Here is a 14,340-nt window from a genome sequence, read left to right on the forward strand (position 1 = left end):
TTAGACATAACCCTGTGTTGTCCTCCCGATTGCCATACACCTTTTGTCCTCTGGGGTCAGAAATGTCCCCGCCTGGTAGCATATAGTGTAAATTGTCAATCAATTCTGTTTTACATCTTTAGTCTTACTTCAGTCCAACCCATTACCACACATGTTTCCCTTCATTTTGGAATTTAGGGCTAATAGACCTTGTTTACATAAAAGTTTTTTTGAGTGAAAATACAATGAAACAATGAATTATTTTGACTTTATATTATTTTTGACTATTTGACTTATCACAGAGAGGTATATATCAAAGTTTAGTTGAGGATGCTGTTTTTGAATCATTTGAATTTTTCTAATGGCAGCACATAATCACACCTGTTGTCCTCTGGGGTCAGAAATGACCCCACCTGGTTTGACTGTTTTTAAAGCATACAGTATAAATTATCACCCACCTCTGTGTTTACACTTTTTAGTCAACTTTATTCCAACTCATTGCCTGACATATAAAACATTCATTTCTGCAACATTTAACATTTAACTAAATATGATCATTCATAGAAAAGTATTTGTCAGTGCTAGTATTAGTTATAGAGCATAATTATAACAGTTATAGAGGTGGTATGGATATGTACAACTGATACTATAATAATATTTCAGCAAATAATGCAGCATTTAGGCAGATTTATGTAGTTTCCCGTTCCTACCACATTAAGTTGAATCTTTCTGTCAACAAGACAGCAGGATGATATTGTTTAGTCAATATAATCATGTGTATATTAACCAATGACTATATTGTAAATAATTACCATTAACGCTGCAGTTCCGCTAAATTCTACAGAGGTTCTTTTTATTTTTTTAGCTCGTTGTTTTGATTTTACACCCTGCAAAGAGTGATTTAGTTTCACTCTCAACGCTCCCATCAACCTGGCTGCTGTTATAAGTGAATAAGAACCCTCTGTACACTGTTCAGCAGACAGACACAGAGACCAGCTGGTGAACATAGAGGAGCATTCAGCAGCTAAAGAGACACATATTTCTGAGGAGACCAAAAAGAGCTGAAAGAAAGAGAACGCTCTATAATAGTAGTATTTCAGGTGGCCAGTAACACGCCTAAATGAATGCCAATTTTATACATCTTTACTTCCCTCTAGTGGTATCTAGCTATACAGAAGGTCATGAAGATACAATATATTTGTCCAGGTCATTGTGGAGATGAATGGATGAATTTTGCTTGTGGTGCTCACCGCATTGGAAACTTGCATTTGAAAAACACGACAGCTCTGTGTCTTTTTTCAGAAAACGTATGTCTATTACACAGAATCGGCAGTAACCTATTGCCTACTAGGTGCTGAAATTGTAAATGTCATACAACTGATTCCGTGTCTTCTTAGCAAACAACCATGTCCACAATGTTATTACCCATGTTCCCACAAATGACAGCACCATGCAGCAATCTGATATTTTACAACAGGATTTTAACCATCTCTTTAACTAACTCAAAAACTGTAGAAAGCCTGTCTTCATTTCAGGCCCTATAGCCACACTAGGCCGACTGCTCTCTCTAAACACATGGCTGAAGTCAGTCTGTCTATCACACAATCTGTTTTTTATCGACAATTTTTAACTTTTTTAGGGAAAAACCTCCTTTTTAGCAGAGCTGGTATCCACCACAGGTTCCACGGCACAAGGGCACTTGTTAGGCTATTTTAGACCTTACAACCAATTCTATAAAACTAGCTTTGCTAAAAGTTTGATATCCAACAAATACATGATCCTTTATTTTTATATATTATTAATATTACTAGATGCAAATAACAATGACACTGTTATTGAGGCCTGTCCACTAGACTACATTTCCCATCAGTTGGTGAGACAGGAAAAGAGAGGCGGCGGAATCGCCACAATCTACTCCAAATATTTGACCTGCACAAAGGTGGACCTGGGCAAGTTCTCATCTTTTAAATAGGTCGCCCTTGTTCTCACTTTGCAACCTTAAGCCTAATACTAGGCCCATTTTCCTTTTGAAGCAAGAGACTTGAGAAAGTCTTTTTCCACCAGATTTTTAAAATGAAAACAACATCCGAGAAACATTTCACTCTGGTTCCAGAGCTAACCATAGCACAGAGATCAGTGATCTGAGAGTACTGATGCAGGTTTCTCTTGACTGTGAAATTCTTCATGAAAAAACAGAGATTATGAAGAAATCCCTAGATACATATGAGAAACCTTTCCATTATCGTTCAAAACTTATTGTCCAAAGTGTGTGTCAAAATTAGTTTATCCAAGCCACTCTTTTGTTGCTCCTCAAAACTGTTTTTATAAAGATAAATAAAGATTGAAGGGTTGGAATTTCTGCTAAATTTGATTTTATATAGATATAAATATATATGCATGTACTGTATATGCACAGCGTAGCTGCTGCAATAGCGTCGGTTCTATCACAACTGGAGAGTATTTCTTCATTGAAAGAAGAGCAAAGAAGGACACTGTGGAAAAGATGGTTTCTCTCTTCTCCTGACTGACTTCAGGACGAGTTTGAGTGACGGATGGTTCATCCAATTCCTTTTCCAAACAGTTTATTGAAGCTTCTCAGATGGTTCTGTGTAAGAAACCGTGGCTACTTTATTACAATTGAATAGCTTTAAGGAAAAGCTTGATTACATTCAGCTGAATAAGTAAAGCAACACTTGATACAAAGCATGCTCTCTTACTCAAGGTACAGATAGTCATGCCAGATTTAGGAATTGGTCAAATGCTTATCAGTGATAGGAAGTGTAATAGCAATATTTCAGGAAAATTCTCAAATGTAATGTTTCATGATTATAGAAGCGACACAACTATTAGATTAAAGGATAGTAATGTAACAATCACAAATACATATTGAAAATATTGAAAATGGCCAATTTTTCCAAAAGCCATACAATTACAGTTTAAAATCACGAATAGATATTATCCAGCAGCAGAAATGCTAAAAGTAAGATGGATTTGAAGTTGACCCCCAGAAACTATTGAACGTCTCTTTTTTTCTTGATATATATCTTAAATGATATATGGTCAATATATAAAAAGCATAAGCTCTTCATTTGCCAGGTGCAGCATTGAAGTGATGAAATCAGTGATGCATTAGTAATTCATATATATTCTCTATCCTCCTCTGTTGCTCTCTCTAAGGTTTCTTCCTCTTTTCTTCCCGTTAAAGGGTTTTTGGGGAGTTCTTCCTGTTCTGATGTGAGGGTCGAAGGTCAGAGGATGTCGCATGTGTACAGACTGTAAAGCCCTCTGAGGGAAGATTTGTGATTTTGGGCTGTACTCAATTATTTGAATTAAATTGAATTAATTAGGTTTCAGTGATGTAACCACACAGCATATGGATGTAACATGTACAGTAACGTTCTTCTTCTTCTTATAATTCCGTAATATTGGTAACGTTCCCTTTAAGGGGCGTTCCAGAAAGTCAGCTGCTGCAGCTGGCTACAAAAACAAGTAGTGTTCGTAACTTCCCGGTCTATCGTCGATCCCAGGTTTTGCGGAAGTGTGGTTTGCGGAAGTCACGTTATGGCTGCTATGAAGACAAGTGTGTTTGGGGACTCGTCGCACTCTGTGAAATGACGCGGTCACGATGCTGTTCAATGTCCTGTGTATTCTTATCGCCGTCCAAGGTAACGGTAACATTAATACGTCAGCGTAAAGAGTTAAGGTTTCGTTTTTAACGAACTTAACATACTTCTCTGTTCTAGTTGTGAGGCAACATCATCTCTTGTGTGCACTTGTGCTAACCCAGTCTAACGGTCGCTGTCTGTAACTTCGATAATGGTTTCCAGCAGTAGTCTTCAACAGAGTAGGGCTGCGGTCGAATAGTCCTTTTTGCTTAGGAAGGTTCCTCACTGACTGAAAAGACCCGGAAGTATCTAAGTGGCCGCAATGATAAGAGCTGCTCGAATTCTCTAAATGCTAAGGAAAGGTGCTTAAATGCTTCCTTTATTAGCTCCTTTAGCATAGGAAACACTGGACCTTCCTTTACGAAAGGAAAGTAAATAATTCCTTGCGGCGGCAACAAGCCAAGCCTATGATAGAGTATTACACTGTTAAAAAGTACAGTACAACTGAACCGTTGAATCTACATTATTGCAGGGTATATTGATATTGAACAGTTTCATGGATGTTGCACATAAGTGAATTGTTTCTACTGAAGCAGTGTTGATTAAGTGTGACAGCAGCAGGAAGGAAGGAGCTCCGGTTTCTCTCCTCTTCATAAAGCCTGCAGGCATACAGAGGAATAGATTTCATGGAGTCATGTTTTAGTTGCTCTATTTGTAGTCCTTCGCCGTTGTAGTTTCTCCATGGCAGACCTCCGTCAGTGACATCCGCCGTCACATCATAATGACGTATCTTAGTGAAAGTGGAGTCGGATTCTCTAAACACTACGTTGTCTTTTCCTAACTCCTCACGAACTCTCCTTCACATCTTTCCTTGACCCCATGACGTTTTCCATAGAAGTCAAGGAAAACTGGTTAGGAATAGACGTTAGGTCATTTTTTAACTTTTCGACCGCAGACCAAGTCTGTTATTAAGGACAGAGCTGTTGAGGATTAATGGTTTCCACCAGTAGTATTCAGATAGGGCTACATTGTGGTGAAATTGAAATACAGTGACTCGCACTAGATTTCAGTAAAATGTGAACTATTTGAGTAATGCTGTACTATTGTGCACGCTATGCTTCCAGAGGAGGACGAAGTCATGACTACATGTGTGTTGTGTTAGAGATAACAGAAGCTTTACTGCTTTATATTGCATTCGATTTCTATATGTCCAATTGTCACCTGGTGCCTGGATTTAGTGTTTTCCTTTACAGAAATGATGCATGACAATTCACCAGCATGCAGGATAAGACGGGGCAGATTGACCCAATAAACCATGCAGGAAATATGCCTGTCTGTAGTCCTGCAGTGTCAAACATTATCTTCTGATTGGCTGCTCTGTCCACATCCAGTCCCATCTGTCCCAGTACTGTCTGAAGTGCCACCAGCACCGCCACAGAACGTCCATGTTGACAACTGGCTGCTGACATGGCCTCCTGCCCCCGAGGAGGGAGAGGTCACCTACACCGTTCAGTACAGCAGGTGAGGTGTGATGGTTGTGGTGTCTCTTGCAGTGTGTCGGTCTGCAATCTGCATGAGAAGAATCTGAAAAGTTCTTCAGTTCCTGTCTTGTCTGGACACATGTCAGGCAATTATTGAATATGTATATATTGGCATCACAAACAGTATTTTAAAATCACACTAAGTTTTAATTGTTTGGAATGTGTTGCAAGCTGTAAATAAAGGCTATTGACGTCATGACATCATGGTTCTGACTGATTGTAAATCTGTTCCTTGTCCTCAGCTTTGACAGCGATGTGTGGACAAATGTACCAGCATGTGTCCACATATCTTTGAATTCCTGTCATGTTATTTCCACCAAAGCGGAGGGCGAGCACGGCTGTGTTATGCTACGTGTGCAAGTGGAGAGACGTGGTCTGACCTCGAGACCAGTCGAAGCCTGTAGCAGACATGGTAAGAACCCACGACCCGCCATATCAACAGGGCAGTATGCAGCAGTGTAGCTGGTGTATTCTTCCTACCAAAAGCTCTAAATGCATGCTGGGATTGATGCTGTGGTATTGCCTTTCATAATATCCCAAATGTAGCACAAAGCTAAAACACACATTAGCACTGTCATATTGCTACCGTTGTGAAAGTCAAGTGTGTTTCATGGTTGTGAGTGGTCTGACTGGTCTAATATTCAGGAAATGAATGATTTCAGACATGATTTCCCTCAACCCTAACCTGACCCAGCAGACGGGTTGTTACACAGAACCATCTGAGAAGCTTCAATAAACTGTTTGGAAAAGGAATTGGATGAACCATCCGTCACTCAAACTCGTCCTGAAGTCAGTCAGGAGAAGAGAGAAACCATCTTTTCCACAGTGTCCTTCTTTGCTCTTCTTTCAATGAAGAAATACTCTCCAGTTGTGATAGAACCGACGCTATTGCAGCAGCTACGCTAACCTCTTTAGAAGCCTCCATTGTTGTTTAGAACAACAGTCTCCTCTCTGTGCCTGATGATGGATTTTGAGTGAAATGTGGTCCTGAGATTGTCCCCATGGTCCGGAGACATGCTGAGAATCCAGCTGCTGTTACAGGTAGCCACAACCCACTCTATCAGAGACCAGAGGAGAGGAGTACGTTGGATTTTAGAACAAGTCTTCCTGGGATTATGTTCCAATGCCATTCAAAAAAAGTATTTTCTTAAAAACAGAACTTTTGTAAGCTTGAATTATAAAATTCTTACTCTATTTTATCAGGAGCATCCTCTGTTATATTGTTTGTTGGTATAGAAATTCCGTTATATCAGTTATAGGAACAAACTAGGAGAAGTTGCTCAGACGTGTGGGTGCAGCAGTCTGAAGTGAAGCACCTGACCAGCTGACAGTCTGGATGCATCTCCTTCACCTTCAGGGAATCTCCAGACCCCCCTTCTGGTCGCACATACACGCATCCTAAGATCAGAACCAACCATGTCATTCATCAACTTAACAAGCTAGGTGTCAAAAGCTTAAACTCAGTGGCGGCTGGTGGAACATTTTCTAGGTAGGGCCATCCAATCAATTTCAGCAAACACCCCAGTATGATTTAATGTAAACAAATTAAGGTATCAAACACGCATTACTACTTTGCAGTTACATATTTAACATTTATTCCGACACAAAAAAAGCAGTAAATAACACTTTGATAAACACGTCAGGACATCTTATTTTAGTCACCCTCACAGGGAATTCAGTATTTTATATATATATATATATATATATATATCTCATATAACAATATTCAGTATACTATAAAACACACGCTTATAGATATAAGCTATGATGAGTTTTCACTGTTAATTTGCCATCTCAATTAAATGTTGATGCCTCCATGACCAAGTTGTCATGAAACTATGTAGAAGAAAAGATGTTCACTTTGTCTAATATGTAGCTTGACAGAGTTCTCATGTGTGCCCTGGTGTTCTCATGTTTCCTTACCTCCTCATCCCTCACTCACTAACTGTCCGTGCTGGATCTGTACCCGGTGTTTTAAAAAGCTAAATAAGTTATTAGCATGACTGCATCCAGCTAGCCAAACCTGTGTGGTACAGCTAGTAGAGAAGCTTCATGTACTGCTTCCCTTTCCCGCTAGTCTGCTGTCTGATTGTGAGGTCAGGCTGATCTGGGATCAGCTCTTTCACTGTACTTTCTCCTCAAACTTCTCCTCTCAGACGGGTCTTGGAGGAGTAGTGCTCGCGCTGGAGCTCACGCTCGCCTGTAGAGACTTCTCCTGACGAGAACGCGCAACTAGTGAATCTATTTGAGGACGCTGATTGGCTAAATTGTATGTCACTCATTTATATCTTTAATCAGCAATTGGCTAAACTGCTTCATAGACCCGCCTCGGTGGGGCCAGCCCCACTAGGTGCGCGTTCTCAGACGTGCACACAAGCGGAGATGACGAGCAGACCGGCTGCATACAAAATCCCCATCAAAATAAAAGCGCAGGATTTTTTTTTCTTTTTTTTTTTCGGGGCTCAAGGTGGGGCCAGGCCCCATGGCCCTCTATTGACCATCCGCCACTGCTTAAACTCATAGTAAGCTTTCATAACTTAATAAAAACCATTGTGCTAGATTGATTAGTTGTTTGTATTGGGTCTCACACTTTCAGTAGATCTGTCCTGGTTATGGCAACACTCATTATATCTGTTGTGCTCGTCCAGGTGACTCGTGTACTCCAGACTTCAGTCTGACTGCAGGGCCGGGCTCCCTGACTGTACATCTGAGCGGGAACCACAGTCTGGCTCAGGACCATGGAGACCACGCTCTACACCGGGTTTATTATGGCAAGGAGGGAGAGCCCCGGCAGGTGAGTGGAACCATGTCACTTTAGGTAGTAGTAATCTCTACTTAATAGTTGTGAAGTCATCTGACCACCAAAACATTCCACATTGTTAACAGCTGCATTGACTGATTGGCAGGAAGTTGTGTGTCAACAATGCCAGCTTTGTTTATCCAGAAGGCTAAAATGTGGAGAAAAATAGACTTGTCCCACTGAATCTGGCTTGGTGTGGAGCTACCACACTTCCTAAAGTTGGGATAATTTGTACCTCCTCGTATCCCAGCATGCACTGATTGTACGTAGTGCAAGTAGAAACCAGTTGTTCAGGACGTGTCTGCTTTCAACATTTCCCTTTGGCTGTTTGGCACAAGAACTGCCTGTTGCACATTCAGGATGCTTCCTGTCTTTTCTAATGGCCAACACTGGATGAAAATATGTTCATCATTTTACACAGTGTCATTAATACTGCAAGTAGACTCGCATTGTACACACTTAAAGCAAGAAAATTAATGGTAGAAGGTTTAGGTGTTTTACTGTCTGGCTCTTCCAGAGGTTTTTGTCACATTAACTTTAATTATTTATATTTGAACATGGGAATCTTTCACCATAGATATTGCACAAAAAAAAGAGCGACAAAAAACCTGAATAAAGAGCCAACTGTTAGATGTGATAAAATAAATCACAATATAGTCTCACTAACCTATTCTATGGAGTCAGCTAAACTCTGGCCGTATATGTTTATCGTCCTCTGTCCAAAATATGTATTTTGGCTTTGGCAACCTTTCCATGATATACATTTGATATATTAAATCTGTCCGTTCGTCAATGGTGGGTGGCTGATTTGTTTATCCTCATGACAGCCTTTTTGCTTGTTGCGTGACATATTTGCACCAGTTCTTTATCATTTATGTTCCACCCTTCAAATGAGGTGCCATCTAAACCACAGCAGAGCCACCATGCAGCCCTGGAGAACACTATTATATATTTCTGAGATGATCTTATTATATGTTGTGGATTTGGATATTGACAAGAGTATTTTCATTGTTCAAGTTCAACTTGATTTCAACCAGAAGCTGGGTGTAGCTTTAGAAACAGGAAGGTTTCTATAGAAATCATTTTGTTTCTACAAGAATTCAGAGCTCTGGAATATTCACTTGTAAACAAATTTATAATAATTAGTTAGGCCTTTTGTGATCCATTTTGAAATCTCTTAGATCTATTTGGAACACATTAGGTACTGTAAGCACTCCACCGTAACAGTTTAGATGAATCTAATCCACATGTTAGTCTGCTGCCACTTTTCAATTACATAATGATCCAAGAGTTTGACTTTCCTGTTTTCATGAGCTAATCGTCACAAGCCTCCCTTTGTTACTTGTCCCGAGTGTGAAACAATATTCATCAAGTGAAAGGGTTATAGTGTGCTTAGATCTGTAATATGTGTTATTGTTATTCCACTCTTCAACAGAAGTATGTAGATGCTGTGTCCTCGGTGACCATCCTTGAGCTGCAGGAGGGACAGCGTTACTGTGCAGAGGTGCAGTTCGTCTACTTCAGTGTGCCCGTCGGACTGGCCACCTGTGCTCGGTGTGAGCTCATCCCTAAGTCCGGTAAGACCGTGTTTGTAGCTGCTGCTACAAAAAAGAAAAAAATGTTGTCGACACATTAAAGAACCAAATTGGCTGTGTTGCTTGTGTGGTTTGTCCAGAATGTACAATGAGTTTCTACTGTGATTTGCTGTCCTAAAGGCTAATGGATTCATGGTTAAGACACCAGTCGCAGTAAACATTCATGACCTGGTTGCAAGCAGGGACCATTTCACAAAGTCTGCCATGATGCTGTACTTCATGAAGCACTGACTTCCAAACTAAAGTAGCTGCTTTGTTCGTATACATGAACATAATAAGGATGATTCAACATGACTTGGTGATTTCTTATGGGGTCAGATCAGTCTCAATAATTGCAAATGCAAACAAAGACTCACAAATGCGCACAGAACAATTCACAAATATATTCGATTTACAAATGCACGCAGAACAATTCACAAATACATTCCAATGCACAAATAAATAAATTACGATTTATATAAATGTAAAAATAAATCACAAATATATTTCTACATTTGTATGTATTTGTTTGTGGATCGCACTGCATTTATTTGTAAATCGCTTCACATTTATTTGTGGATTTATGAGACTGTCCTGCCTTTGTTGAAAAAAACGCATTTGTGAATCCAGCGACGGCAGGACAGTCTCATAAATCCACAAATAAATGTGAAGCGATTTACAAATAAATGCAGTGCGATCCACAAATAAATACATACAAATCCACAAATAAATACAGAAATATATTTGTGATTTTTTTTTTACATTTATATAAATCGTAATTTATTTATTTGTGCATTGGAATGTATTTGTGAATTGTTCTGCGTGCATTTGTAAATCGAATATATTTGTGAATTGTTCTGTGTGCATTCGTGAGTCTTTCTGTTTGCATTCGTGAGTCTTTCTGTGTGCATTCGTGAGTCTTTCTGTGTGCATTCGTGAGTCTTTCTGTGTGCATTCGTGAGTCTTTCTGTGTGCATTCGTGAGTCTTTCTGTTTGCATTCGTGAGTCTTTCTGTGTGCATTTGTGAGTCTTTCTGTTTGCATTCGTGAGTCTTTGTGTGCATTCGTGAGTCTTTCTGTGTGCATTCGTGAGTCTTTCTGTGTGCATTCGTGAGTCTTTCTGTGTGCATTCGTGAGTCTTTCTGTGTGCATTCGTGAGTCTTTCTGTGTGCATTCGTGAGTCTTTCTGTGTGCATTCGTGAGTCTTTCTGTGTGCATTCGTGAGTCTTTCTGTGTGCATTCGTGAGTCTTTCTGTTTGCATTCGTGAGTCTTTCTGTGTGCATTCGTGAGTCTTTCTGTGTGCATTCGTGAGTCTTTCTGTGTGCATTTGCAATTATTGAGACTGATCTGACCCCATAATTTCTTGCAATGTGGTGTTTGGCAGGTGTTGGGATGTGTTCTAACCACACAGCCTTAAATCAAAAGTGAAGCTGATTACACGTTCGTGCTCATTGTGTATTCATTCAAAGTGTCTCTTTGGAGTATCGTATACTCTGGGCTAAAATGCGGCTCTGACAAGTGAGTAGCAGCTTTTAGTACAATTAGTAAGGTGCATTAATGGGACATGCATTCATATAGGAGACAACAAATCTCAACATAGCTAAATGCATATTTGCAATTTATTTGTGAAGCAAAGATGATTTTGATTATTTATAGTGCTTTAATGTGCTACAACATGAACAACCAGCAGTAGGGTCCTTTTTTATAAGTCCAAACTTCTTAAAGTGTCTCGTCTTATTGTTTGTGGAATCTATTTTAAACGTTGCTAGCTTTAAGTCAAATCCTATGAAGTCAGAACATGATAAGAGTTGTAATGGTGTGTGTGTTCTGTACATTCCCCAGGAAAAGACTCCAAACAATCAGAGATCATAGCAGCTGTGGTGCCTGTCGTCGTCCTGCTCATTCTGATACCTGTGGTAGCATACTTTCTCATCTTCCAGCTTGGGAAAATCAAACGGTGGCTGCGTCCTCAATACCAGATCCCAGAAGTGAGAACCGACGCCGATAAACGCATTCGCCACATGGCCCCTTCCATCAAACCAGTTTACCAGATAAACGAGGCTTATCTCAGTTTTTCAGTTTATTCCCTTCCATAAAGCAAATTCAATGTAGTTGAAGCTCAGTTACTATGGCAACTTATGCTAGGAAAGTAACCTGGTCCGTCAGGCTAAACCTGAGTTGTTGCTCAACCAGAGTTCCTGTAACTCTGACTGGACAGGAAAGTGATAATTTTACCTCAGACTTTCTGGATGATGCCATATGATTTGACTTTATTGACCACTATTAGACTTGAATAAATAATAAACAAAATAAATTGTACAATGATAAATAAGATGTAGACCTACATTGTTTAAATATATGGCATGTGATATCAATAGATAATAATAGATACATAAATAGTTAAAAGTCCAGTTGCAAAAAATGATATTGACCAGAAATGTAGAATCCAAATCCTCAATTTTTCCAGAGAAACCATGTTTAATACATTTAAAACGATGTAAATGTTTAATGACTTTGTATTCTTTTTGAAAACCTTCCAATGGACATAACTTTTCTAGGGTGTCTAGACCTCTGATTACTGTTATCTGACTCCACCCTGATTTGATTGGATATCTGTAAGCCAATCACAGCGTTCCACATAATTTAAAGTGGAATAGTGTGCACACTCAAATATGTTAACTACTTGAGCCTGACTCAAATTAGTCTGATAGCGGGAACTTGAATTGATTGCCGCAATTGATTTCTTAGGTTCATTCACGTCAGGTTTTAGACTTTAAGCCCCACCTTTCTTAGCTGGCTTTATGGAACGGGCCCTAGGTCACATATTTACACTGTGTATCAGACGGCACTAATTTGGTCGATGCAAACACAGGATATCAACCTCCAAACTGCCAAAAACATTATGTGCAGATGTATTCATAACAAGTCACATGTAGTTATTCAGTGTGCACAATGCCTACAGTATCTTCAAGGTACCAGCTTTCTAAGAACAATGTTGCCTTCTTTTTCTTTTTTTGTCCTCCAGTTCTTACTTGATCCATTTCCAGAGGATCTTCCCATCTACAGCAGCCCCACAGAGGAGCACTGCCATGTCATTTCCCCAGAGGAGCTCAGCGAATGAGAGCAGCCGCCCTCCACCTGCTTCTGCACTACACCACCTCTCTGTGGCCTTCGTACTATGCTGTGTGGGATCGGACCTGACAATTGAACTGTTGGGAGACTCACTCTGCAGCCTACTGTCCTGAGCCCACATATTTATATCTGGTCTGCTTCTCCCTGGAGCCAGACTTTCTGCTGAGATAGATTTAGGTGACATAAACTTCATTGCTGGGATGAGGGAGAGAAACGGGTGAACCACTCTCCAGCCCACTGGAGATAAGCTCCACACGGTTTGTTATCCCCACTCTCATTGGGTGTAATATAGGAAATTACAAGCAAAATGTAACAAACACTGAGGTCCAAAGTTGAGGAAGATTTTCAGATTCATAGAAATGTGTATGCCAAATTGAGCAAACTACCTAGATTTGCATTTCTGCAGCATTACCATTTGCATCTATCTGTGAAATACTTCTAAAGTGAGCACTTAGCCTTGTCGACCTATGGACAGCCCATTATAAATAGTTAAACCCACATGCAGACAGCAATCAGTATTAGTGCCACATCTACGTCTACTTGACACTAGTTTTAGTTAAGGTCACCACAGGCCCGTTCTTTGAGCAAAGAACTTTACTGATTCCTTAAAAAGATCACATAGTGTACAGTCATAATGTTTTTATGTGGTACTTGAGCTTATTATGAAGCATATCACTGTTTAAAAAATGTTAGAGTTTTAGACATTAATGAACCAAATGATATTGCTCATAGCATTAACCAAGATGGATGGATGGATGGATGGATGGATGGATGTATTTTTGTATGTATGTATGCATGCATGCATGCATGCATGCATGCTCCCAGAATTAGCAATTTATTGAGTCTGTGATCTTGAGGAAGAAGAGTTTGTCTGTAACTCCAGAATATTTCTTTACATAATCAATCAATAAACTTCTGACCTGAATCCTGCAAGAAGAGCACAAGGTTCAGAGTGAAGACTTAGTCTTTCATCTGTGAGCTCACTACTGGGAATGGAAGATTCATCTTCAGTCAATCCTAAATAAGTTATGACCTCAACAAAAAGGACAGAAGAAGCAAAGGCATTGGCACGGACTTTATTTCTTTAAGTCAGAAAAAGCTGAACACTAACCAGTCAATCATACTGAACCCTATTCTGGCATTTTCTGTTCTATGTTCAACCAGTCTGGAATTTTGACACCACAGTTTTTCTCCATCTCAACATTGCCAAAAGAACATTATGTAAGGATCCTAATCTTTCTGAAGCGGTGAGTTCAAACCATGTGTATCAGTTAGGATGTTGCAGGTCTTTGCTCTTGGACTCTGCAGTCTGACACTGACTCAAAATAAATGACTTTTGAGACTGAAAGCTTTGTGGTTTGGGCTCATAAACAAGCATGTGTCATTCCTTTGCAGGCTGGCTCACTACTCGTGTCTTTTATGTAAATGGTCAGGTCACCTAAACCACAACATGTTTTCTCATTTAACCCCTTGAGATTTCTGCCCTAGCAGAGAGTTTGGGTTCTGAAAACCCTGTTCATATAACATCTCTTACTTTTAGTTTTCAGTTTGAGTTTCTCAAAGCATTAAAAACATGTCAACGAGTCATTTCCCCTCAACATCCACATAACACATTGTCAACTGTCTCCACCAGGGCTATTACGTTCCCAGAACAGTGTCCCACTCAGGACACTGTTTCTAAAATACAAAAGAGTACACTTACATTGTAC

General features: G+C 39.8%; 1 protein-coding gene across 1 annotated transcript; it reads left to right on the top strand.

Moving 5' to 3' along the window:
- The first annotated feature begins 3,503 nt into the window (after positions 1-3,503).
- Positions 3,504-13,973, top strand: ifngr2 (interferon gamma receptor 2). Its single transcript, XM_079170786.1, has 7 exons — positions 3,504-3,644; positions 4,976-5,105; positions 5,368-5,537; positions 7,774-7,919; positions 9,361-9,502; positions 11,342-11,487; positions 12,525-13,973. Exons 1-7 carry the CDS (start codon positions 3,605-3,607, stop codon positions 12,618-12,620), a joined length of 870 nt encoding a protein of 289 aa, XP_079026912.1. The 5' UTR covers positions 3,504-3,604; the 3' UTR covers positions 12,621-13,973.
- Positions 13,974-14,340: the final 367 nt, after the last annotated feature.

This window comes from Pholis gunnellus, assembly GCF_910591455.1.
Source record: "Pholis gunnellus genome assembly, chromosome: 12".
In the NCBI taxonomy this organism is placed as follows: Eukaryota; Metazoa; Chordata; class Actinopteri; order Perciformes; family Pholidae; genus Pholis; species Pholis gunnellus.